Raw genomic sequence first — 24,730 nt, 5'->3', positions numbered from 1 at the left:
CTCGCTGCTCTCTGTCTGCATCTATCTGTTCTCTCGCTCCCTCGCTGCGTTCTGTCTGCATCTATCTGTTCTCTCTCCCTCGCTGCTCTCTGTCTGCATCTATCTGTTCTCTCTCTCCCTCGCTGCTCTCTGTCTGCATCTATCTGTTCTCTCGCTCCCTCGCTGCGTTCTGTCTGCATCTATCTGTTCTCTCTCCCTCGCTGCTCTCTGTCTGCATCTATCTGTTCTCTCCCCCTCGCTGCTCTCTGTCTGCATCTATCTGTTCTCTCTCTCCCTCCTTGCTCTCTGTCTGCATCTATCTGTTCTCTCTCCCTCGCTGCTCTCTGTCTGCATCTATCTGTTCTCTCTCTCCCTCGCTGCTCTCTGTCTGCATCTATCTGTTCTCTCTCCCTCGCTGCTCTCTGTCTGCATCTATCTGTTCTCTCCCCCTCGCTGCTCTCTGTCTGCATCTATCTGTTCTCTCTCTCCCTCCTTGCTCTCTGTCTGCATCTATCTGTTCTCTCTCCCTCGCTGCTCTCTGTCTGCATCTATCTGTTCTCTCTCTCCCTCGCTGCTCTCTGTCTGCATCTATCTGTTCTCTCACTCGCTGCTCTCTGTCTGCATCTATCTGTTCTCTCTCCCTCGCTGCTCTCTGTCTGCATTTATCTGTTCTCTCTCCCTCGCTGCTCTCTGTCTGCATCTATCTGTTCTCTCTCACTCGCTGCTCTCTGTGTGCATCTATCTGTTCTCTCTCCCTCACTGCTCTCTGTCTGCATCTATCTGTTCTCTCTCTCCCTCGCTGCTCTCTGTCTGCATCTATCTGTTCTCTCTCTCCCTCGCTGCCTTCTGTCTGCATCTATCTGTTCTCTCTCCCTCGCTGCTCTCTGTCTGCATCTATCTGTTCTCTCTCTCCCTCGCTGCTCTCTGTCTGCATCTATCTGTTCTCTCCCTCTCGCTGCTCTCTGTCTGCATCTATCTGTTCTCTCTCTCCCTCGCTGCTCTCTGTCTGCATCTATCTGTTCTCTCCCTCTCGCTGCTCTCTGTCTGCATCTATCTGTTCTCTCTCTCCCTCGCTGCTCTCTGTCTGCATCTATCTGTTCTCTCGCTCCCTCGCTGCGTTCTGTCTGCATCTATCTGTTCTCTCTCCCTCGCTGCTCTCTGTCTGCATCTATCTGTTCTCTCCCCCTCGCTGCGATCTGTCTGCATCTATCTGTTCTCTCTCTCCCTCCTTGCTCTCTGTCTGCATCTATCTGTTCTCTCTCTCCCTCGCTGCTCTCTGTCTGCATCTATCTGTTCTCTCTCTCCCTCGCTGCTCTCTGTCTGCATCTATCTGTTCTCTCGCTCCCTCGCTGCGTTCTGTCTGCATCTATCTGTTCTCTCTCTCCCTCCTTGCTCTCTGTGTGCATCTATCTGTTCTCTCTCCCTCGCTGCTCTCTGTCTGCATCTATCTGTTCTCTCTCTCCCTCGCTGCTCTCTGTGTGCATCTATCTGTTCTCTCTCCCTCGCTGCTCTCTGTCTGCATCTATCTGTTCTCTCTCTCCCTCGCTGCTCTCTGTCTGCATCTATCTGTTCTCTCTCCCTCGCTGCTCTCTGTCTGCATCTATCTGTTCTCTCTCTCCCTCGCTGCTCTCTGTCTGCATCTATCTGTTCTCTCACTCGCTGCTCTCTGTCTGCATCTATCTGTTCTTTCTCCCTCGCTGCTCTCTGTCTGCATTTATCTGTTCTCTCTCCCTCGCTGCTCTCTGTCTGCATCTATCTGTTCTCTCTCACTCGCTGCTCTCTGTGTGCATCTATCTGTTCTCTCTCCCTCGCTGCTCTCTGTCTGCATCTATCTGTTCTCTCTCTCCCTCGCTGCTCTCTGTCTGCATCTATCTGTTCTCTCTCTCCCTCGCTGCCTTCTGTCTGCATCTATCTGTTCTCTCTCCCTCGCTGCTCTCTGTCTGCATCTATCTGTTCTCACTCTCCCTCGCAGCCCTCTGTCTGCATCTATCTGTTCTCTCTCTCCCTCGCTGCTCTCTGTCTGCATCTATCTGTTCTCTCTCTCCCTCGCTGCCCTCTGTCTGCATCTATCTGTTCTCTCTCTCCCTCGCTGCTCTCTGTCTGCATCTATCTGTTCTCTCTCTCCCTCGCTGCTCTCTGTCTGCATCTATCTGTTCTCTCGCTCCCTCGCTGCTCTCTGTCTGCATCTATCTGTTCTCTCTCTCCCTCGCTGCTCTCTGTCTGCATCTATCTGTTCTCTCTCTCCCTCGCTGCTCTCTGTCTGCATCTATCTGTTCTCTCTCCCTCGCTGCCTTCTGTCTGCATCTATCTGTTCTCTCTCTCCCTCGCTGCCTTCTGTCTGCATCTATCTGTTCTCTCGCTCCCTCGCTGCTCTCTGTCTGCATCTATCTGTTCTCTCTCTCCCTCGCTGCTCTCTGTCTGCATCTATCTGTTCTCTCTCTCCCTCGCTGCTCTCTGTCTGCATCTATCTGTTCTCTCTCTCCCTCGCTGCTCTCTGTCTGCATCTATCTGTTCTCTCTCCCTCGCTGCTCTCTGTCTGCATCTATCTGTTCTCTCACTCGCTGCTCTCTGTCTGCATCTATCTGTTCTCTCTCTCCCTCGCTGCTCTCTGTCTGCATCTATCTGTTCTCTCTCTCCCTCGCTGCTCTCTGTCTGCATCTATCTGTTCTCTCTCTCCCTCGCTGCTCTCTGTCTGCATCTATCTGTTCTCTCTCTCCCTCGCTGCTCTCTGTCTGCATCTATCTGTTCTCTCTCCCTCGCTGCTCTCTGTCTGCATCTATCTGTTCTCTCTCGCCCTCGCTGCTCTCTGTCTGCATCTATCTGTTCTCTCGCTCCCTCGCTGCTCTCTGTCTGCATCTATCTGTTCTCTCTCTCCCTCGCTGCTCTCTGTCTGCATCTATCTGTTCTCTCTCTCCCTCGCTGCTCTCTGTCTGCATCTATCTGTTCTCTCTCTCCCTCGCTGCTCTCTGTCTGCATCTATCTGTTCTCGCTCCCTCGCGCTCGCTTTCTTTCTCTCCCATTCGCGTTCTCTCTCCCACACACACAGACAAACCTACACTGTCTTTCTCTCTCTAAAGTGTATGCACGTAGTCCACCTCCCGTGTAAGACAGCACTTCTCTCACTTCCTCTCTGTCGAGGAGACTGGTGTAGGGAAGCATTCAGGTTTGATCCAAATCACCTACTGAAATCACTTTGTGTCATGACTGGTGATGTCCAGTCGGATTGTGATGTCATCATTGTGGGACGTTGCTGTAAGATGTCCATTCAGAGTACGTGATCATGGTGTGACCTTTGACCTTGGTGTGGGTTTATTCCAGGTGGAGTCGACCCAGAGTATGATCCGTATCCTGGGTCTGTCGGCCACGCTGCCCAACTACCTGGACGTGGCCTCCTTCCTCCACGTCAATCCCTACATTGGTCTCTTTTACTTCGACAGCCGCTTCAGACCCGTGCCCCTCGGACAGAGCTTCGTAGGCATCAAGACCACCAACAAGGTGACCACACACACACACACACACTGCTAACACGCATCAAGCTGACCATACTGCCAGAACTCATGTGTCTTTAGCAGGGCCAGGAGTTTTGTTTTACCACGTTCTTCTGAATCATTTGACCTGGTCAAACGTAGGGGAAAGGGGATACCTAGTGAGTTGCACAACTGAATGCATTCAACTGAAATGTGTTTTCTGCATTTAACCCAACCCCTCTGAATCAGAGAGGTGGGGGGGCTGCCTTAATCGATATCCATGTCATCGGTGCCCGGGGAGCAGTTGTTGTTGGCAGGTAACTGCCTTGCTCAAGGGCAGAATGGCAGGTTCGATTCGAACCAGCGACCTTTCGTTTACTGGGCCAATGCTCTTAAAAAGTTCTAACACAGCTAATATGTGTTTCTCTCAGATCCAGCAGCTTCATGATATGGAGGAGGTTTGCTATGAGAAGGTTCTGGAGCAGATCAGAAATGGACATCAGGTAAGACTCTCTGTACTGTAGTGTGTGTGTTAGTCTGTCTCCCTCTCCAGCCCCCAGCTTTACTCCACCAGACTCACTCCCCCAGCTTTACTCCACCAGACTCACTCCCCCAGCTTTACTCCACCAGACTCACTCCCTCAGCTTTACTCCACCAGACTCACTCCCTCAGCTTTACTCCACCAGACTCACTCCCTCAGCTTTACTCCACCAGACTCACTCCCCCAGCTTTACTCCACCAGACTCACTCCCCCAGCTTTACTCCACCAGACTCACTCCCCCAGCTTTACTCCACCAGACTCACTCCCCCAGCTTTACTCCACCAGACTCACTCCCCCAGCTTTACTCCACCAGACTCACTCCCTCAGCTTTACTCCACCAGACTCACTCCCCCAGCTTTACTCCACCAGACTCACCTCCCCAGTTTTACTCCACCAGACTCTCCTCCCCAGTTTTACTCCACCAGACTCACTCCCCCAGCTTTACTCCACCAGATTCACTCCCCCAGCTTTACTCCACCAGATTCACTCCCCCAGATTTACTCCACCAGACTCTCCTCCCCAGCTTTACTCCACCAGACTCACTCCCCCAGCTTTACTCCACCAAACTCACTCCCTCAGCTTTACTCCACCAGACTCTCCTCCCCAGTTTTACTCCACCAGACTCACTCCCCCAGCTTTACTCCACCAAACTCACTCCCTCAGCTTTACTCCACCAGACTCTCCTCCCCAGTTTTACTCCACCAGACTCACTCCCCCAGCTTTACTCCACCAAACTCACTCCCTCAGCTTTACTCCACCAGACTCTCCTCCCCAGTTTTACTCCACCAGACTCACTCCCCCAGCTTTACTCCACCAGACTCACTCCCTCAGCTTTACTCCACCAGACTCACTCCCCCAGCTTTACTCCACCAGACTCACTCCCCCAGCTTTACTCCACCAGACTCACTCCCCCAGCTTTACGCCACCAGACTCACTCCCCCAGCTTCCAGAGTTGTGGATTCGTCTGTTTCCACTCAGCCCCATCTGCACTGTGTGTTGAGTTCCCAGTCCAGCCTGCTGGTTCTGTCTGGAGTCCCTTAACATACACCCACACACCTATGCGCACAACACGTACACACACTTAGGCACACACACGTGCGCAAACACACACACAGTGCACAAGTAAATTAATCTACACACAGTTTGCCTGCAGTCAATAAATGTTTTTAAAAGGATCTGAAATACTGTACCAGGTTCTGGTATCTGAATTGGAAAATGTGGTTTGTGCACAATGTATTATGTGTGGTTTTTGTTTTCAGTGTCTCAGTAGGTGAGTCTAGATGTGTTGTCATCTTTCTGTCTGTGGGTCACAGCCCTGAAGCCAAAACTCTCCAATAGGGAGCATCTGTCTAGGCTCCATATTAAATTGTCAGAAATGGCTGTGACATATATTAATTTCATCTGGGAGGGTGATGGATGGAATTGTCTGGATGAAGCCCGCTGGCCCTCCTGTGCTGGGGTTTCAGCCCGGCAGACGGAACTTTAATAAGCTCTCAAACCAGCGGTTACCGTGGAAGCTTCCCTCCTCACAGCTCTGCACTGATAAAACAGCTTCAATAAATAACAGTTTGCTGCAGTGGTCTAAATGGGCCCACAGCGAGGGGATGGAAGAGACGCCAGGCTAGGCTATGCTGCTCAATCTGTGCTAACCCCTGCTTAGTATAGGTAACCCTGCAGAAAAATAGGTTTAACTTTAGGCTAATTAATAGAATAGACTGTTTAGTGATATCAGATTGACATATCGTGTGTGTGTGTGTGTGTGTGTGTGTGTGTGTGTGTGTGTGTGTGTGTGTGTGTGTGTGTGTGTGTGTGTGTGATGTACAGCATCACATTAAGGGAATGTTTCACTTCATCTGGCGTTGCTGCCGCAAGTCATTTCCAAACCCCAGACATTCTGTAATTTCTTAAGTCACTGTGCTGAGGAGATGAAACTATCCAGCTAGGCCCTGCTGCTGCTGCTGCTGCCGCCGCCTTCAACATGGCTGAATGGTGACACATTAGACTTGAAGAGAAGTTTCAAGCTGACATTTCAAAATGTTTTGAGCTTGTAATGTATCATAATGCATCATGTAAAATGTGCTACAACATATACAGCACGGCTTTGGTGACTCTTCTGTCTCACAAACTCATTTGACTGCTGCTATTGGACAAACTATACTTACAGGAATATACATTTGAATCCCCCTTCTGAAGATCTATTTCTCTTTCTCTCTCTGTGTGTGTGTGTGTGTGTGTGTGTGTGTGTGTGTCCAGTGAATGTTTGGTAGTGACGTAGTGGTAAAAAATGGTGGGTAAACTGATCGGTGGGTGCAGTGACATTTTCTGAGATGCATTATGATACATTACATTATGATACATTACATTATGATACATTACATTATGATGCATTACATTATGATACATTACATTATGATACATTACATTATGATACATTATGATGCATTATATTATGATACATTACATTATGATACATTACATTATGATGCATTACATTATGATACATTATGATGCATTACATTATGATACATTACATTATGATGCATTACATTATGATGCATTACATTATGATACATTACATTATGATACATTACATTATGATGCATTACATTATGATACATTACATTATGATACATTACGATACATTACATTACATTATATTACATTATGATACATTATGATACATTACATTATGATGCATTACATTATGATACATTACATTACATTATGATGCATTACATTACATTATGATACATTACATTACATTATGATACATTACATTATGATACATTACATTATGATACATTACATTATGATACATTACATTATGATGCATTACATTATGATACATTACATTATGATACATTACGATACATTACATTACATTATATTACATTATGATACATTATGATACATTACATTATGATGCATTACATTATGATACATTACATTACATTATGATGCATTACATTACATTATGATACATTACATTACATTATGATACATTACATTATGATACATTACATTATGATACATTACATTATGATGCATTACATTATGATGCATTACATTATGATACATTACATTATGATACATTACATTATGATGCATTACATTATGATACATTACAATACATTACATGCAAAAACATTTTTCAACAAAAATGACAATGTGACCATTTGCATGACAATTCATTGTTATCCAAAATTCCATAATAGGAACAGCCCTGTGTACGTGCGTGTGTGCGGTGTAACTGTGCCAGCCCAGCAGTGAGGGGTTAGACAGAGAACAGTGACAGAGGAGGGATGACACTTCTGAGCTCTGCAGCAGAACAGGAATCAATGGTGGCACATTATCTGTTATGAGGCTCCCACTGTGACTGGTACAAAGACAGAGGAAGGAAACACACCCTTCAGGCCTGTACTCACACACGTTCACATAGACACACACACACACATGGATATTAACATGCTATCTCTCATCTCCCCTCCCACTGTCTCTCATATTCTCTCTCCCTCCCTCACTCCTCTCTCTTGTCCCTTTATAGTGTCCTTAAAAGACAAGGGGGAAGGAGGGTGGGAGGGAAGGAAGGAAGGAGGGAGGGAGAGTCCTTTGCCTCCATCTCATAACTGTCTTGTATTTCTGTTATTGATTGTTTTGTCTGTGGTATTGACTGTTTTACAAGGGCAGGCTGAGTGTAATAGGAAAATGACAGCCCTTCTCTGTCCTTTTAACAAAAGATTAAAATGGCACCGTGACCTTCTTCTGTTCTCATACAGTACAGCAGGAGAGAAGTATCTGCAGTCACAATGGAGCTTTAGTGTGGCAAGGAACAGCACTGTACATACAGTAGTGCTTTTAGATGGAGGAATGTTGTAGCGAACAGTATGGGCTGACCTCTACCTCTATCTCTGTGTGTTTTGACCTTTGACCCCAGACCTGTGTCTGTGTTCTCTGCGTCTTCCAGGTGATGGTGTTTGTCTATGCTCAAGATTGTCTTCTCTCCGTCCTCTGTGTTTTTCCCTTTTAAACCAGACTGACCCGTGTCTCTGTTCTCTGTGTTACCCAGGTGATGGTGTTTGTCCATGCTCGTAATGCCACGGTGAGGACAGCCATGGGGCTGATCGAGATGGCCAAGAACCGTGGAGAGTCTTCCTTCTTCCAGCCAGACCATGGACCGGACTACGGCCAGTGTGAGAAATCAGTAAGGAACATACGTTGGTTTATTTCTGTTTCAGGTGAGGAGTAACTACTGGTTAGGACTAGACCTGGGTTAGGAGTAGACCTGGGTTAGGACTAGACCTGGGTTAGGACTAGACCTGGGTTAGGACTAGACCTGGGTTAGGACTAGACCTGGGTTAGGACTAGACCTGGGTTAGGACTAGACCTGGGTTAGGAGTAGACCTGGGTTAGGAGTAGACCTGGGTTAGGACGAGACCTGGGTTAGGACGAGACCTGGGTTAGGACTAGACCTGGGTTAGGACTAGAGACCTGGGTTAGGACTAGACCTGGGTTAGCAGTAGACCTGGGTTAGGACTAGACCTGGGTTAGGACTAGACCTGGGTTAGGAGTAGACCTGGGTTAGGACTAGACCTGGGTTAGGACTAGACCTGGGTTAGGACTAGACCTGGATTAGGAGTAACTACTGGTTAGGAGTAGACCTGGGTTAGGACGAGACCTGGGTTAGGACGAGACCTGGGTTAGGACGAGACCTGGGTTAGGACTAGACCTGGGTTAGGACTAGACCGACCTGGGTTAGGACGAGACCTGGGTTAGGACTAGACCGACCTGGGTTAGAACTAGACCGACCTGGGTTAGGAGTAGACCTGGGTTAGGACTAGACCTGGGTTAGGAGTAGACCTGGGTTAGGAGTAACTACGGGTTAGGAGTAGCTACGGGTTAGGAGTAGACCTGGGTTAGGAGTAGCTACGGGTTAGGAGTAGCTACGGGTTAGGAGTAGCTACGGGTTAGAAGTAGCTACGGGTTAGGACTAGACCTGGATTAGGAGTAGACCTGGGTTAGGACTAGACCTGGGTTAGGAGTAACTACTGGTTAGGACTAGACCTGGGTTAGGAGTAACTACTGGTTAGGACTAGACCTGGGTTAGGACTAGACCTGGGTTAGGAGTAGACCTGGGTTAGGACTAGACCTGGATTAGGAGTAGACCTGGGTTAGGACTAGACCTGGGTTAGGAGTAACTACTGGTTAGGACTAGACCTGGGTTAGGAGTAGACCTGGGTTAGGAGTAACTACTGGTTAGGACTAGACCTGGATTAGGAGTAACTACTGGTTAGGAGTAGACCTGGGTTAGGAGTAGACCTGGGTTAGGAGTAACTACGGGTTAGGAGTAGACCTGGGTTAGGAGTAGACCTGGGTTAGGAGTAACTACTGGTTAGGACTAGACCTGGGTTAGGAGTAGACCTGGATTAGGAGTAGACCTGGGTTAGGAGTAGACCTGGGTTAGGAGTAGACCTGGGTTAGGAGTAACTACTGGTTAGGACTAGACCTGGGTTAGGAGTAACTACTGGTTAGGATTAGACCTGGGTTAGGACTAGGATCAATTACTTTTTCCCCCCACTGTATGGACTCCAGTCTACTGGAGTGTGTACTAAAGTTGCTGTAACTATGGACTCCAGTCTACTGGAGTGTGTACTGAAGTTACTGTAACTATGGACTCCAGTCTACTGGAGTGTGTACTAAAGTTACTGTAACTATGGACTCCAGTCTACTGAAGTTACTGTAACTATGGACTCCAGTCTACTGGAGTGTGTACTGAAGTTACTGTAACTATGGACTCCAGTCTACTGAAGTTACTGTAACTATGGACTCCAGTCAAACTGGAGTGTGTACTAAAGTTACTGTAACTATGGACTCCAGTCTACTGAAGTTACTGTAACTATGGACTCCAGTCTACTGGAGTGTGTACTGAAGTTACTGTAACTATGGACTCCAGTCAAACTGGAGTGTGTACTAAAGTTACTGTAACTATGGACTCCAGTCTACTGGAGTGTGTACTAAAGTTACTGTAACTATGGACTCCAGTCTACTGAAGTTACTGTAACTATGGACTCCAGTCTACTGGAGTGTGTACTGAAGTTACTGTAACTATGGACTCCAGTCTACTGAAGTTACTGTAACTATGGACTCCAGTCTACTGGAGTGTGTACTGAAGTTACTGTAACTATGGACTCCAGTCTACTGAAGTTACTGTAACTATGGACTCCAGTCTACTGGAGTGTGTACTGAAGTTACTGTAACTATGGACTCCAGTCTACTGGAGTGTGTACTAAAGTTACTGTGTGTACTGTAAAGTGGCTGTGCGCTGCTGGGCTGGCTCTCCTCTTTGGCTCAGGCTACAGACAAACGCCGTTATTTATGAGCATTTATTCATGAGATTTAAAGGAGAGGAAAGTGAGAGAAATTGAGGTCAGGCGCCTCTTCAGAGTGGGTTCCTCAGGGGAGAGCTGTAAACAAAGAGGAAGGATGTGTGTGAGAGTCAGAGGGGCCCACTCTGCCCCCGTAGATACCATGAACAAACTTTACAGCACTCAGATACAGGCCAATTAACAGGCCAGGGAAGTGAAGTGGAGCTCTGTTGTCTAAGTGTTTTATCTACTGGGTGTTTGACTGCCTTCTACTTATGCTATGAATGAGAACAGCTCAGGAGTTGAATGTGCTTGAGGAGGACAGTTCTGATATTTAACCTGTAGACCGGGGAGTAGGCTTCTGGTTGAAGATGAAGACCGAGGTGGGCAGACAGACCGGCAGGCAGACAGACCGGCAGGCAGACAGACCGGCAGGCAGACAGACCTACAGATGTAGACAGTCAGTGCTGTGTAGACATAAAATGTGAAATTAGCATGCTATAGTAATTTAATAGGATCTCTGTGTGTGTAGCTTGGCCCATGCTCTAGTCCAGTTGGACCCAACCAGACTCACTATTTCTTGTCCAGGCAGAGGAGTAGAGGAGCGTATGGTCAGAACCTGCTGGGCAGAACCTGCTGGGCAGAACCTGCTGGTCATGATTGATTGTATTCATCCTGAGCCCATGGCTACAGTCAATCACACAGGACATGGATCAATAGACAGCCGCACGCACACACACACACACACACACACACACACACACACACACACACACACACACACACACACACACACACACACACACACAGACCAGTGTCAGGGTTGGCCTGCTGCTCCCTCAGTGATTTCTGAAAGTCACTCTGCTCCTCTCCACCTCACACAACTACTCTGCCACTGGGGCTACGGCATGGACCGCATTCTCACTGTGTGTGTCTTTGTGTGTGTGTGTGTGTGCATGTGTTGTGCGCACTCACACTCTTAATTAATGGTGTGTGTGCACGGAGAGTACACAGGGGTGTATCTGCAGCAGTCCTCACAGGACAACGTTTAGTCAGACTGTATGTCTCTCCGTATTTAAATCTCAGAGAGAGAGAGAGAGAGAGAGAGAGAGAGAGAGAGAGAGAGAGAGAGAGAGAGAGAGAGAGAGAGAGAGAGAGAGAGAGAGAGAGAGAGAGAGAGAGAGAGAGAGAGAGAGAGAGAGAGAGAGAGAGAGAGAGAGAGAGAGAGAGAGAGAGAGAGAGAGAGAGAGAGAGAGAGAGCGAGAGAGAGAGAGAGAGAGAGATATATATATATATATATATATATATATATATATATATATATATATATAGCAACATGAGGCAGGGTGATAAATCTACTAACCTTTCCTTTATTCCTCGGGGCCGGACCAAGATTGATGTGCCTCTAATCTTCACTGCTATTTATATGGGGAAATGTATAAATATACAAATCATATCACTTTTCACGCTTTGTAAATCCACAAATACAGACGAGAGATTATGTCGTGGCCTGGTTTGACAGAATGGATATGAATTAGTTGAAGATAAAGTGTGTGTGTATGCCTGTGAATATACATATTTTAATTGTGTGTAGCACAATAATACACATAATTATCTGATTATAATACTTGTAAGGAGACTAAAATAGACATCAGAAAGCTAATCAACTGTAAAGAGAACTGTGTGCTCCTGTTGAGCTGTGAATTAGACCCTCAGTACAGATGGGGCTGCAACACTTTAGTCAGTGATACAGTAAGATACAATTATTGTTCCGTTCGTTTGATTTCTGATGTTAACCTTTAAATGGAGTAAACCCATGATTAAAGCTGGTTGTTCCATGGTTTATACAGTATATGATTAAAGCTGGTTGTTCCATGGTTTATACAGTATATGATTAAAGCTGGTTGTTCCATGGTTTATACAGTATATGATTAAAGCTGGTTGTTCCATGGTTTATACAGTATATGATTAAAGCTGGTTGTTCCATGGTTTATACAGTATATGATTAAAGCTGGTTGTTCCATGGTTTATACAGTATATGATTAAAGCTGGTTGTTCCATGGTTTATACAGTATATGATTAAAGCTGGTTGTTCCATGGTTTATACAGTATATGATTAAAGCTGGTTGTTCCATGGTTTATACAGTATATGATTAAAGCTATGCGTAATAAATGGATTGCATATAGATGTACTTATGCTATGTCAACAAACGCTATAGTCTTGTAATTGTTAGTAAAGTATTTACTAATGCCTTATTAAGAGGTTAATAAGCAGAACATCAAATGGAGTGTTAGCGAAGGACCTCCAGAATAGTAGTTGAGCTCTCTCCTCTATTGTCCTGCTGTCCTCGTGTCTGTCTCTTCGTCCGTCCACCTGTCAGTCTTGTGTTAGTGGGGGAGGGAGCACGAGGCTGATTCCACTCTAAGCCCACACAGAGATAATGCATGACTTCTTTGTGCTGGGAAATTGGCCCACATTAATATTTATAGGTGTTTTTTAATCTCCCGTATGCATATGTAGTGAAGTATACAGCACCTCTAAGGTCAGTTCTATAATTTGGCATTATTTATCCTACCTTTTTAAAAGTCAAAAGTGATTCCAGTATATTTTCTCTCTCATAATGTTCATTAATTGACTCGGGGGTTGAAGAGGCTGTCAATCTAGCTTAGATATCTTAATGCAGCCACTTGAATAAAGAGTTCTGCTGGAATAATGGTTATTTATTGAGCTAGTTCATCATGTCTATGCAAATCATGTCTATCAGAGTGAAAGAGTCAAAGTTTCTCATGAAGTGGAACATTTGAATGGTCAGACCATCTGTTGGCCTGTCCATACTACCTTTGAAAAGGGTTCTCTCGCATGTGTGTGCACATGTAATGTGTGTGTGTGGTGTCAGTGTATGAGTGCATGGTGAGTGTGCCTGTGTGAGAACTCAACCCACACTGAGGAGCCCACTAGCTTGTCCTCTCCAGTTTGATGGGTCCTCTCTGTGAGATGGAAGGTGCTCTGTCACAGCGACCCAGCACCAGAGAACAGTACAGTGGCTCAGCTCAGCTGTGGGGATGAAGGGCCACCTAGTGGCCAGGTTAGGGTACAGCAGGACAGGACAGCTCTCCTCCGTACCTCTTTTGGGCTGAGTCCCAAATGGCACCCTATTCCCTATATAGTGTATTACTTTTGAGCCCAGGGAACCCAGATTGAGCCATGGCCATGAGTCCATCGTGGCTTTAGAGCCATCTGTTCTAGTCAGTGAATTGGTGTCTATTGCGTGTACACCAGTATGTATGGGTGTAGGTCTATTGTATGGTGCAGAGAGCCATTGCACTGGATGGATGGATGGATGGATGCCCATTGATGTGGATGAAAGGATGATGACTCTGTCTCTTCTTCTCTCCCATCCACCCCACTCTCTTCCTCTCCCCCTCAACTTGATTTTTATCTCTCATCACTCTCTCTGGACTCTAGGGGTGTGTGTGGTGGTGGTGGAGTATGTCTTTCATCTTCTGCACTGTACTGTATCTTTGATGGGGTTTCATGTCCTGTTGCATTGACAGGGTGTCTGTCTGAGGGAAGCGTTTTGCTTTGTAGACGTTGAGACGCTAGACCACCTGGGACTCCACGCCGCCCGCCTGCCGATACACAGGACCTCAACGCGCTCATTAATGTCTATATTTGCTTTCGCTTGGGGCTATTTTTACACCGCCGATGATCTTATGAACATGTCTGAGTTGCCGTGACGATCTGTCACTACTGTATGCCCAAGCTGATAGCGCAGACCAAAGAGTGATAAACTGCAATGAGACAGAAACACACTCAGAGAAAACACACGCACACACAGTCGGATACAGGTAACACACTCAAACACTGACAACCACAAGATGACTAGATGTATAATACAGTGCTGTAGATAAATAGACAGACGGGTGCAAGAAAAGTACTGCAAAGGAAAATACACATTTTAGTGTAAAAGCTCATTTGCAGTCTGGTAGCCTGAGGGACCGGTCTAACATGTAACCGTGGTCATGCAAACCAACCCGCTCTCTGTCATCGTCCTGTTTAATTGCCACATCATCAGGTTGTAAAAGGCTGAGTTGAGTTTGTGGTTCCGCTGTGCCTCCCACCGTGTCCCTCTGAGAAAACAAAGAACTGCTATCACACACTGGCTGCCTGGCTTTCATCTCCTCTCCTCTCTCTCTCTCACACACACACACACACACACACACACACACACACACACACACACACACACACACACGGAAGCACACACACACACGGAAGCACACACACACACGGAAGCACACACACACGGAAGCAAACACACACACGGAAGCACACATTACACACACATGCATGTAAGTACATAACACACTATAAACACATGCCACGTGCACACACACACACACCCCTCCACCCCATACATAGACCTACATTCTGTTTATACTGTATGTACTGTATGTACTGGATGTACTGTACCCAGCAGAAACACAAAGGGAGAGAGAGAGCAAGAACGATAGGAAAAAAAGAGAGGTAAAGTGGAGTAGAGTGTGAGTAAGTGGCAGCTCCTCCGCCCACTCAGTCTGTCAGCTCCACCGCCCACTCAGTCTGTCAGCTCCTCCGCCCACTCAGTCTGTCAGCTCCTCCGCCCGCTCAGTCTGTCAGCTCCTCCGCCCGCTCAGTCTGTCAGCTCCACCGCCCACTCAGTCTGTCAGCTCCACCGCCCACTCAGTCTGTCAGCTCCTCCGCCCACTCAGTCTGTCAGCTCCTCCGCCCGCTCAGTCTGTCAGCTCCACCGCCCACTCAGTCTGTCAGCTCCTCCGCCCGCTCAGTCTGTCAGCTCCACCGCCCACTCAGTCTGTCAGCTCCTCCGCCCGCTCAGTCTGTCAGCTCCACCGCCCACTCAGTCTGTCAGCTCCTCCGCCCACTCAGTCTGTCAGCTCCTCCGCCCACTCAGTCTGTCAGCTCCTCCGCCCGCTCAGTCTGTCAGCTCCACCGCCCACTCAGTCTGTCAGCTCCTCCGCCCGCTCAGTCTGTCAGCTCCACCGCCCACTCAGTCTGTCAGCTCCTCCGCCCTCTCAGTCTGTCAGCTCCTCCGCCCTCTCAGTCTGTCAGCTCCTCCGCCCACTCAGTCTGTCAGCTCCTCCGCCCTCTCAGTCTGTCAGCTCCTCCGCCCACTCAGTCTGTCAGCTCCTCCGCCCTCTCAGTCTGTCAGCTCCTCCGCCCGCTCAGTCTGTCAGCTCCTCCGCCCTCTCAGTCTGTCAGCTCCTCCGCCCTCTCAGTCTGTCAGCTCCTCCGCCCACTCAGTCTGTCAGCTCCACCGCCCACTCAGTCTGTCAGCTCCTCCGCCCGCTCAGTCTGTCAGCTCCACCGCCCACTCAGTCTGTCAGCTCCTCCGCCCTCTCAGTCTGTCAGCTCCTCCGCCCACTCAGTCTGTCAGCTCCTCCGCCCGCTCAGTCTGTCAGCTCCTCCGCCCTCTCAGTCTGTCAGCTCCACCGCCCGCTCAGTCTGTCAGCTCCTCCGCCCTCTGTCTGTCAGCTCCACCGCCCGCTCAGTCTGTCAGCTCCTCCGCCCGCTCAGTCTGTCAGCTCCTCCGCCCTCTCAGTCTGTCAGCTCCACCGCCCTCTCAGTCTGTCAGCTCCTCCGCCCGCTCAGTCTGTCAGCTCCACCGCCCACTCAGTCTGTCAGCTCCTCCGCCCTCTCAGTCTGTCAGCTCCTCCGCCCTCTGTCTGTCAGCTCCTCCGCCCGCTCAGTCTGTCAGCTCCTCCGCCCGCTCAGTCTGTCAGCTCCTCCGCCCGCTCAGTCTGTCAGCTCCTCTGCCCTCTGTCTGTCAGCTCCTCCGCCCTCTCAGTCTGTCAGCTACTCCGCCCGCCCGCTCAGCCCGTCAGCTCCTTAGCTCCGCTGGCAGCTCCTCCGCCCGCTCAGTCTGTCAGCTCCACCGCCCGCCCGCTCAGCCCGTCCGCTCCTCCGCTCCGCTGGCAGCTCCTCCGCCCGCTCAGTCTGTCAGCTCCACCGCCCGCCCGCTCAGTCCGTCAGCTCCTCCGCTCCGCTGGCAGCTCTTCCGCCCACTCTTTCAGCTCATCCAGTGTTAAAAGCCTGCCAAAGTAAGTGGCCAAACATTATGACTATCAAGGGCTGGCCAAATGAAATCAACAATTAACCATCCTGTCTGTCACAATCTAGCTAAGTAAATGAACACTTCATTGCATGCTGAGTTGTGCTCATGGGTATTACTGTTGGCGGTGGTGGAGGGAGCTAGTTATGTAGATCTGAACAACAGAAGAACTGGCAGTATTACAGAGAATGGAGTGATGGTGGTACTGCCTAGTGCATCAGTATAGAGTAGAGAGTCACAGGAAAGTCCAATGGAGTCAGGGCTATGTGCTGTATGTTTGTAGAGGTGCATCCTAATTGTTGATGTTGCTTTTATATCACTTGCACAGGCAGTTGACTTTTAGCTAGTTGTATTGTGTGTAGAGTTTGTCATTTTTCCCGAGCCCCAACATAATATACAACCGCTGTCATATTGGCACCGTCTGGTTCATTCACATCAATGGCTGTGCTTAACGGTGTGTGTCTAGTTGGAGCCGTGGTAGTGATGTGTGTGTGTGTAGTTGGAGCCGTGCTTGTGGTGTGTGTGTGTCTAGTTGGAGCTGTGGTGTGTGTGTGTTAGAGGTCGACCGATTATGATTTTTCAACACCAATACCGATTATTGGAGGGCCAAAAAAGCCGATGCCGATTAATCGGCCGATTTATTATTATGCTTTCTTGTGTGTGTGTGTGTGTGTGTGTGTATATATACACCCACCCACACACACACACAGCTCTGAAGTGACAACGATACTGAAGAGTCTGCTTAGGAGACAAATACTCTCAACTGTTTGAATAATAAAAATAGAGTTTAAGTTACCTGTGATGAATGCTGAAAACAAAAACTGTAATTTCTATATGCAGGAAATACTACACTGCTCAAAAAAATAAAGGGAACACTAAAATAACACATCCTAGATCTGAATGAATGAAATAATCTAATTAAATACTTTTTTCTTTACATAGTTGAATGTGCTGACAACAAAATCACACAAAAATAATCAATGGAAATCCAATTTATCAACCCATGGAGGTCTGGATTTGGAGTCACACTCAAAATTAAAGTGGAAAACCAAACTACAGGCTGATCCAACTTTGATGTAATGTCCTTAAAACAAGTCAAAATGAGGCTCAGTAGTGTGTGTGGCCTCCACGTGCCTGTATGACCTCCCTACAACGCCTGGGCATGCTCCTGATGAGGTGGCGGATGGTCTCCAGAGGGATCTCCTCCCAGACCTGGACTAAAGCATCCGCCAACTCCTGGACAGTCTGTGGTGCAACGTGGCATTGGTGGATGGAGCGAGACATGATGTCCCAGATGTGCTCAATTGGATTCAGGTCTGGGGAACGGGCGGGCCAGTCCATAGCATCAATGCCTTCCTCTTGCAGGAACTGCTGACACACTCCAGCCACATGAGGTCCAGCATTGTCTTGCATTAGGAGGAACCCAGGGCCAACCGCACCAGTATATGGTCTCACAAGGGGTCTGAGGATCTCATCTCGGTACCTAATGGCAGTCAGGCTACCTCTGGCGAGCACATGGAGGGCTGTGCGGCCCCCCAAAGAAATGCCACCCCACACCATCACTGACCCACCGCCAAACCGGTCATGCTGGAGGATGTTGCAGGCAGCAGAACGTTCTCCACGGCGTCTCCAGACTGTCACGTCTGTCACATGTGCTCAGTGTGAACCTGCTTTCATCTGTGAAGAGCACAGGGCGCCAGTGGCGAATTTGCCAATCTTGGTGTTCTCTGGCAAATGCCAAATGTCCTGCACGGTGTTGGGCTGTAAGCACAACCCCCACCTGTGGACGTCGGGCCCTCATACCACCCTCATGGCGTCTGTTTCTGACCGTTTGAGCAGACACATGCACATTTGTGGCCTGCTGGAGATCATTTTGCAGGGCTCTGGCAGTGCTCCTCCTGCTCCTCCTTGCACAAAGGCGGAGGTAGCGGTCCTGCTGCTGGGTTGTTGCCCTCCTACGGCCTCCTCCACGTCTCCTGATGTACTGGCCTGTCTCCTGGTAGCGCCTCCATGCTCTGGACACTACGCTGACAGACACAGCAAACCTTCTTGCCACAGCTCACATTGATGTGCCATCCTAGATGAGCTGCACTACCTGAGCCACTTGTGTGGGTTGTAGACTCCGTCCCATGCTACCACTAGAGTGAAAGCACCGCCAGCATTCAAAAGTGACCAAAACATCAGCCAGGAAACATAGGAACTGAGAAGTGGTCTGTGGTTACCACCTGCAAAACCACTCCTTTATTGGGGGTGTCTTGCTAATTGCCTATAATTTCCACCTGTTGTCTATTCCATTTGCACAACAGCATGTGAAATTTATTGTCAATCAGTGTTGCTTCCTAAGTGGACAGTTTGATTTCACAGAAGTGTGTGTGTGTGTGTGTGTGTGTGTGTGTGTCTAGTTGGAGCTGTGGTAGTGGTGTGTGTGTGTGTCTTGTTGGAGCCGTGGTAGTGGTGTGTGTGTCTAGTTGGAGATGTGGTAGTGGTGTGTGTGTGTGTGTCTAGTTGGAGCTGTGGTAGTGGTGTGTGTGTGTGTGTAGTTGGAGCTGTAGTAGTGGTGTGTGTGTCTAGTTGGAGCTGTGGTGTGTGTGTGTGTGTGTGTGTGTCTAGTTGGAGCCGTGGTAGTGGTGTGTGTGTGTGTCTAGTTGGAGTGTGTGTCTAGTTGGAGCTGTGGTGTGTGTGTGTGTCTAGTTGGAGCTGTGGTTGTGTGTGTGTGTGTGTGTGTCTAGTTGGAGCTGTGGTAGTGGTGTGTGTGTGTGTGTCTAGTTGGAGCTGTGGTTGTGTGTGTGTGTGTGTCTAGTTGGAGCTGTGGTAGTGGTGTGTGTGTGTGTGTCTAGTTGGAGATGTGTGTGTGTGTGTGTGTGTGTGTGTGTGTGTGTGTGTGTGTGTGTGTGTGTGTGTGTGTGTGTGTGTAGTTGGAGCCGTGGTTGTGTGTGTGAGTGTGTGTGTGTGTCTAGTTGGAGCTGTGGTAGTGGTGTGTGTGTGTGTCTAGTTGGAGATGTGGTGTGTGTGTGTATAGTTGGAGTTGTGGTATGTGTGTGTGTGTGTGTGTGTGGTTGGAGTCGTGGTTGTGTGTGTGTCTAGTTGGAGCCGTGGTAGTGTGTGTGTCTAGTTGGAGCCGTGTGTGTGTGTGTGTGTGTGTGTCTAGTTGGAGATGTGTGTGTGTGTGTGTGTGTGTGTGTGTGTGTGTGTGTGTGTGTGTGTGTGTGTGTGTGTGTGTGTGTGTGTGTGTGTAGTTGGAGCCGTGGTAGTGTGTGTCTAGTTGGAGCCGTGGTTGTGTGTGTGTGTCTAGTTGGAGCCGTGGTTGTGTGTGTGTGTGTGTGTCTAGTTGGAGCCGTGGTTGTGTGTGTGTGTGTGTGTCTAGTTGGAGCCGTGGTAGTGTGTGCCAGTTTTTTACTTTTATTGTTGAAATGCGATATCCTAAGTACACACACTAAAGGGTAAAACAAATACATGTTTTGACCACGTGTGTTTTTTAGGCACAACTGCAAAGTCCAAGGAGTAAGGCATTCAAGGAGTTGGTTTGATGGGAATCTGGGATGTCATTGGCCTCCCCCTTGCTTGAGGAACAATAGAGGGGCACTAGAGAACAGAAGAGGAAAGGCCAACCCCCCCACTTGTCATGACTTACCTGGACCACCTATTGAGATGCGCCCTTTAAGTAAATCAGGTGTTCAGGAAACACAGTTGGTATTTAAATCTGAGTGGGAGCCAATGTGCAATTTGGCCCATGTACTGTACACACAGAGAAACACTTTCTCTCCCTCAACCACACACACACACACACACACACACACACACACACACGCAGACAGACAGATGCTAGCTATAATGGTCTTTTTCCTCTGTGCTCTCTCTCTGACCTCCATTTAGTTGTCCAGAGAGAGATAAAGCTGTCTGATGAGCAGGCCATTATTACTGCCTGACCAGGTCACCACCTCTCCTCTCTGCCTGTCAACACACACATCTCAATCAGCTGTGTGTGTGTGTGTGCGTGCGTGCTGCATATGTGTATACTTGAAACAAGGGTAAAAAAAAAAAAGTAGTTGCCTTCAGTTAAATTACTGCTTTTTAAACTAACATAGAAGCAGCTATTAAAACTGAAATAAAACCTAAACTTAGGGTTGCAGTGTTTTATCAGGTACTAAAGGACACTGACTGATACTGGCCCAGCAGGATCAATATAACAGCTGTTTTATAGATCTGTCTGAAGGACTCTACAGATGTGTGATTATTGGGTAGCAGTCTGGACACCTTGATGGTGCCCTCTAGCAGCTGCAGTGGGGAGTTAGGTCTGAGTAAGGACACAGCCATAAAGCAGTTGGCATGTTGTGCCGACTCAAAATGTATATTTGACCTCTGATCCTTGGGGGTAGTCAGCAATGCTTTATTGGCATGACAAAGTACTTGTTAAAGCAATACTCCCTCTCCATCCTTCTTCCTCTCTTCTGCATACACAGGCTGTGCTGATTGGTTCTCTCTTTCCTTCTCTCCTGATTGTGTTCTCTCGATCCTTCCCTCCCACCTCTGACTATTCCCTCTCTCTCCTTCTCTCCCCCAGATCCAGCGTTCCAGGAACAAGCAGATGAAGGAGATGTTCCCAGATGGTTTTGGGATCCACCATGCTGGGATGCTGCGTGCTGACCGTAGCCTGATGGAGAGCATGTTCTCCAGGGGTTACCTCAAGGTTCTGTGCTGTACTGCCACACTGGCCTGGGGAGTCAACCTGCCTGCACACGCTGTCATCATCAAGGTCGGTTTGCACGCACGCGTTTCAAGTTTTGTTAGTCTTATGAACAGGAAACACATGGTATACACTGTCCAACAAAATGCTTACTTTCATTGGGAGTTGGGAGTTTTTCGGTCTGATTTGAGGTAGGGTTGCAAAGGGTTGGAAATTTTCCATGGGAAGTTAAGCCCGGGAATTTGGAGAATGTTGCAAAAATTCATCAAGGAACTTAGCTTATAATAGTGAACCTTTTTTGTGGGATACACATAAGGCAATTCTAGGACTTGTGGCATATTTTGGTTAAACTATCCCCAATTCAATAGAATTGCAACCCTCTGCATGCGCAGTGCATTCTTCCATCACATGTGCAGTAGAGGTCGACCGATTAATCGGAATGGCCGATTAATTAGGGCCGATGTCAAGTTTTCATAACAATTGGTTATCTACATTTTTGGACACCGATCATGGCCGATTACATTGCACTCCACGAGGAGACTGAGTGGCAGGCTGACTACCTGTTATGCAAGTGCAGCAAGGAGCCAAGGTAAGGTGCTAGCTAGCATTAAACTTATCTTATAAAAAACAATCAATCTTAACATAATCACTAGTTAACTACACATGGTTGATGATATTACTAGTTTATCTAGCTTGTCCTGCGTTGCATATAATCGATGCGGTGCCTGTTAATTTATCATTGAATCACAGCCTACTTCGCCAAATGGGTGATGATTTAAATAGCGCATTCGTGAAAAAAGCACTGGCGTTGCACCAATGTGTACCTAACCATAAACATCAATGCCTTTCTTAAAATCTATACACAAGTATATTTATAAACCTGCATATTTAGTTAATATTGCCTGCTAACATGAATTTCTTTTAACTAGGGAAATTGTGTCACTTTTCTCTTGCGTTCTGTGCAAGCAGAGTCAGGGTATATGCAGCAGTTTGGGTCGCCTGGCTCATTGCGAACTATGTGAAGACCATTTCTTCCTAACAAAGACCGTAATTAATTTGCCAGAATTGTACATAATTATTACATAACTTTGAAGGTTGTTCAATGTAACAGCAATATTTAGACTTTAGGATGCCACCCGTTAGATAAAATACGGAACGGTTACGTTTTGTTTTCGAAATGATAGTTTCCGGATTTGACCATATTAATGACCTAAGGCTCGTATTTCTGTGTGTTATTATAATTAAGTATATGATTTGATAGAGCAGTCTGACTGAGCGGTGGTAGGCAGCAGCAGGCTCGGAAGCATTCATTCAAACAGCACTTTCCTGCATTTGCCAGCAGCTCTTCGCTGTGTTTCAAGCATTGCGCTGTTTATGACTTCAAGCCTATCAACTCCCGAGATTAGGCTGGCAATACTAAAGTACCAATTAGAACATCCAATAGTCAAAGCTATATGAAATACAAATGGTATAGAGAGAAATAGTCCTATAATAACTACAACCTAAAACTTCTTACCTGGGAATATTGAAGACTCATGTTTTAAAGGAACCACCAGCTTTCATACGTTCTGAGCAAGGAACTTAAACATTAGCTTTTTTACATGGCACATATTGCACTTTTACTTTCTTCTCCAACACTTTGTTTTTGCATTATTTAAACCAAATTGAACATGTTTCATTATTTGAGACTAACTAGATTTTATTTATTTATTATATTAAGTTAAAGTAAGTGTTCATTCTGTATTGTTGTAATTTTCATTATTACAATTATATATATATAAAAACCCGGCCGATTAATCGGTATCGGCTTTAATTTGGCCCTCCAATAATCGGTATCAGCGTTGAAAAATCATAATCGGTCGACCTCTAATGTGCAGTGCATTCTTCCATCACATGTACAGCTGATTCTCAAGATCTTGCACACTAATGAGATGCTATTGAGCCCACATTACTACACTGTCTGAGCCAAGGACTACATGCTTTCTGGTAAGTTTTGATTACAATACTGGGTGGTGTGAATATATTTTATATGACATACATGATTTTTTGTTAACTAGTAAATAGTAGCCTACAACAAACTGTGTTTAAATCATTTCTAACTTGTTAACAATTTCTGCTAGTTAGTTTTTGCTACCAAAATGTATCTGTACATGGAATTGTATTTGTTTGTTTTTTACTCATTTAAAAAAAAACATCTTTACAGGAATATGCCACGGGCACTATCTGATGTGTGGAGACATTTCACTGCAGCTAATGTAGAAGGAAAATCTGTGCACATTTGCAAATACTGTGCCAAATCATGTGAAGAACGCAACAAAGATGCAGAATCATCTGGCCAAGTACATTAAGTTCCCTCAGCGCTCAAAACAAGCAACCTCTGACAAAGTCCCTCTACTTCTAGTCGAGGTGAAATTGATGAATCAGACACCTTATCGATAGCAACAGCTCATGGTCCTCATGGAATCAGAAGTTTTTTTGACTCAATGGAGGAACGTAATCAGAAATGCTGTTGAATGTCTTGCTCAAGCTGTGTATGCAACTGGTTCACCTCTGATGCTCACAGGCAATGTGTATTGGAAGAGATTTCTGAATTTTCTTTACCCAGCATACACCCCTCCTACCAGACATGCTTTTTCTACTCTTTTGCTGGATGCAGAGTTCAACAGAGTTCAAGTGAAGGTCAAGCAAATCATAGAGAAAGCAGACTGTATTGCAATCATCTCTGATGGGTGGTCGAATGTTCGTGGGCAAGGAATAGTTAACTACATCATCTCCACCCCTCAACCAGTATTTTACAAGAGCACAGCCACAAGGGACAGACAACAGTCTCTACATTGCAGATGAGCTGAAGGCAGTCATCAATTACCTTGGACCACAGAAGGTATTTGCACTGGTGACAGACAATGCTGTGAACATGAAGGCTGCTTGGTCTAAAGTGGAGGAGTCATTCAAGGACATCATGGCACTGAAAACAATGGATACACTACAAGAGAGACAAGGAAATGGTTAGGTATAGTTAAAGTCGGAAGTTTACATACACTTAGGTTGGAGTCATTAAAACTCGTTTTTCAACCACTCCACAAATTTCTTGTTAACAAACTATAGTTTTGGCAAGTCGGTTAGGACATCTACTTTGTGCATGACACAAGTAATTTTTCCAATTGTTTACAGACAGATTATTTCACTTATAATTCACTGTATCACTATTCCAGTGGGTCAGAAGTTTGCATACCCTAAGTTGACTCTGCCTTTAAACAGCTTGGAAAATTCCTGAAAAGTATGTCATGGCTTTAGAAGCTTCTGAAAGGCTAATTGACATCATTTGAGTCAATAGGAGGTGTACCTGTGGATGTATTTCAAGGCCTACCTTCGAACTCAGTGCCTCTTTGCTTGACATCATGGGAAAATCTAAAGAAACCTCAGAAAAAGAAGGATCCTCCTGGAGGATGTATTTTGGGAGAGAGTGGTAAGCAGCCTGAAACTCCTGAAACCTATAGCAGTAGCCATTGCATGGATTGAGGGAGATAATGCCATCCTGTCTGATGTTCAGACTCTGTTTTCAGATGTAAGGGAAGAAATCTGTACTG

General features: G+C 46.9%; 1 protein-coding gene across 2 annotated transcripts in view; it reads left to right on the top strand.

Annotated features, from left to right (window-relative positions):
- The window catches only part of ascc3 (activating signal cointegrator 1 complex subunit 3), a 141,511-nt gene that overhangs the window by 72,062 nt on the left and 44,719 nt on the right, over nucleotides 1-24,730 (top strand). For both annotated transcript variants that reach the window (XM_029743720.1, XM_029743716.1), the window contains exons 13-16: nucleotides 3,298-3,474; nucleotides 3,878-3,949; nucleotides 8,054-8,188; nucleotides 21,021-21,212. In XM_029743720.1, the coding sequence (XP_029599580.1) occupies nucleotides 3,298-3,474; nucleotides 3,878-3,949; nucleotides 8,054-8,188; nucleotides 21,021-21,212 (576 nt within the window). The remainder of the gene's footprint in view (nucleotides 1-3,297; nucleotides 3,475-3,877; nucleotides 3,950-8,053; nucleotides 8,189-21,020; nucleotides 21,213-24,730) is intronic.

Source organism: Salmo trutta, chromosome 3 (assembly GCF_901001165.1).
Source record: "Salmo trutta chromosome 3, fSalTru1.1, whole genome shotgun sequence".
Lineage (NCBI taxonomy): Eukaryota > Metazoa > Chordata > Actinopteri > Salmoniformes > Salmonidae > Salmo > Salmo trutta.
This window is presented reverse-complemented; position numbering and strand designations above follow the sequence as displayed.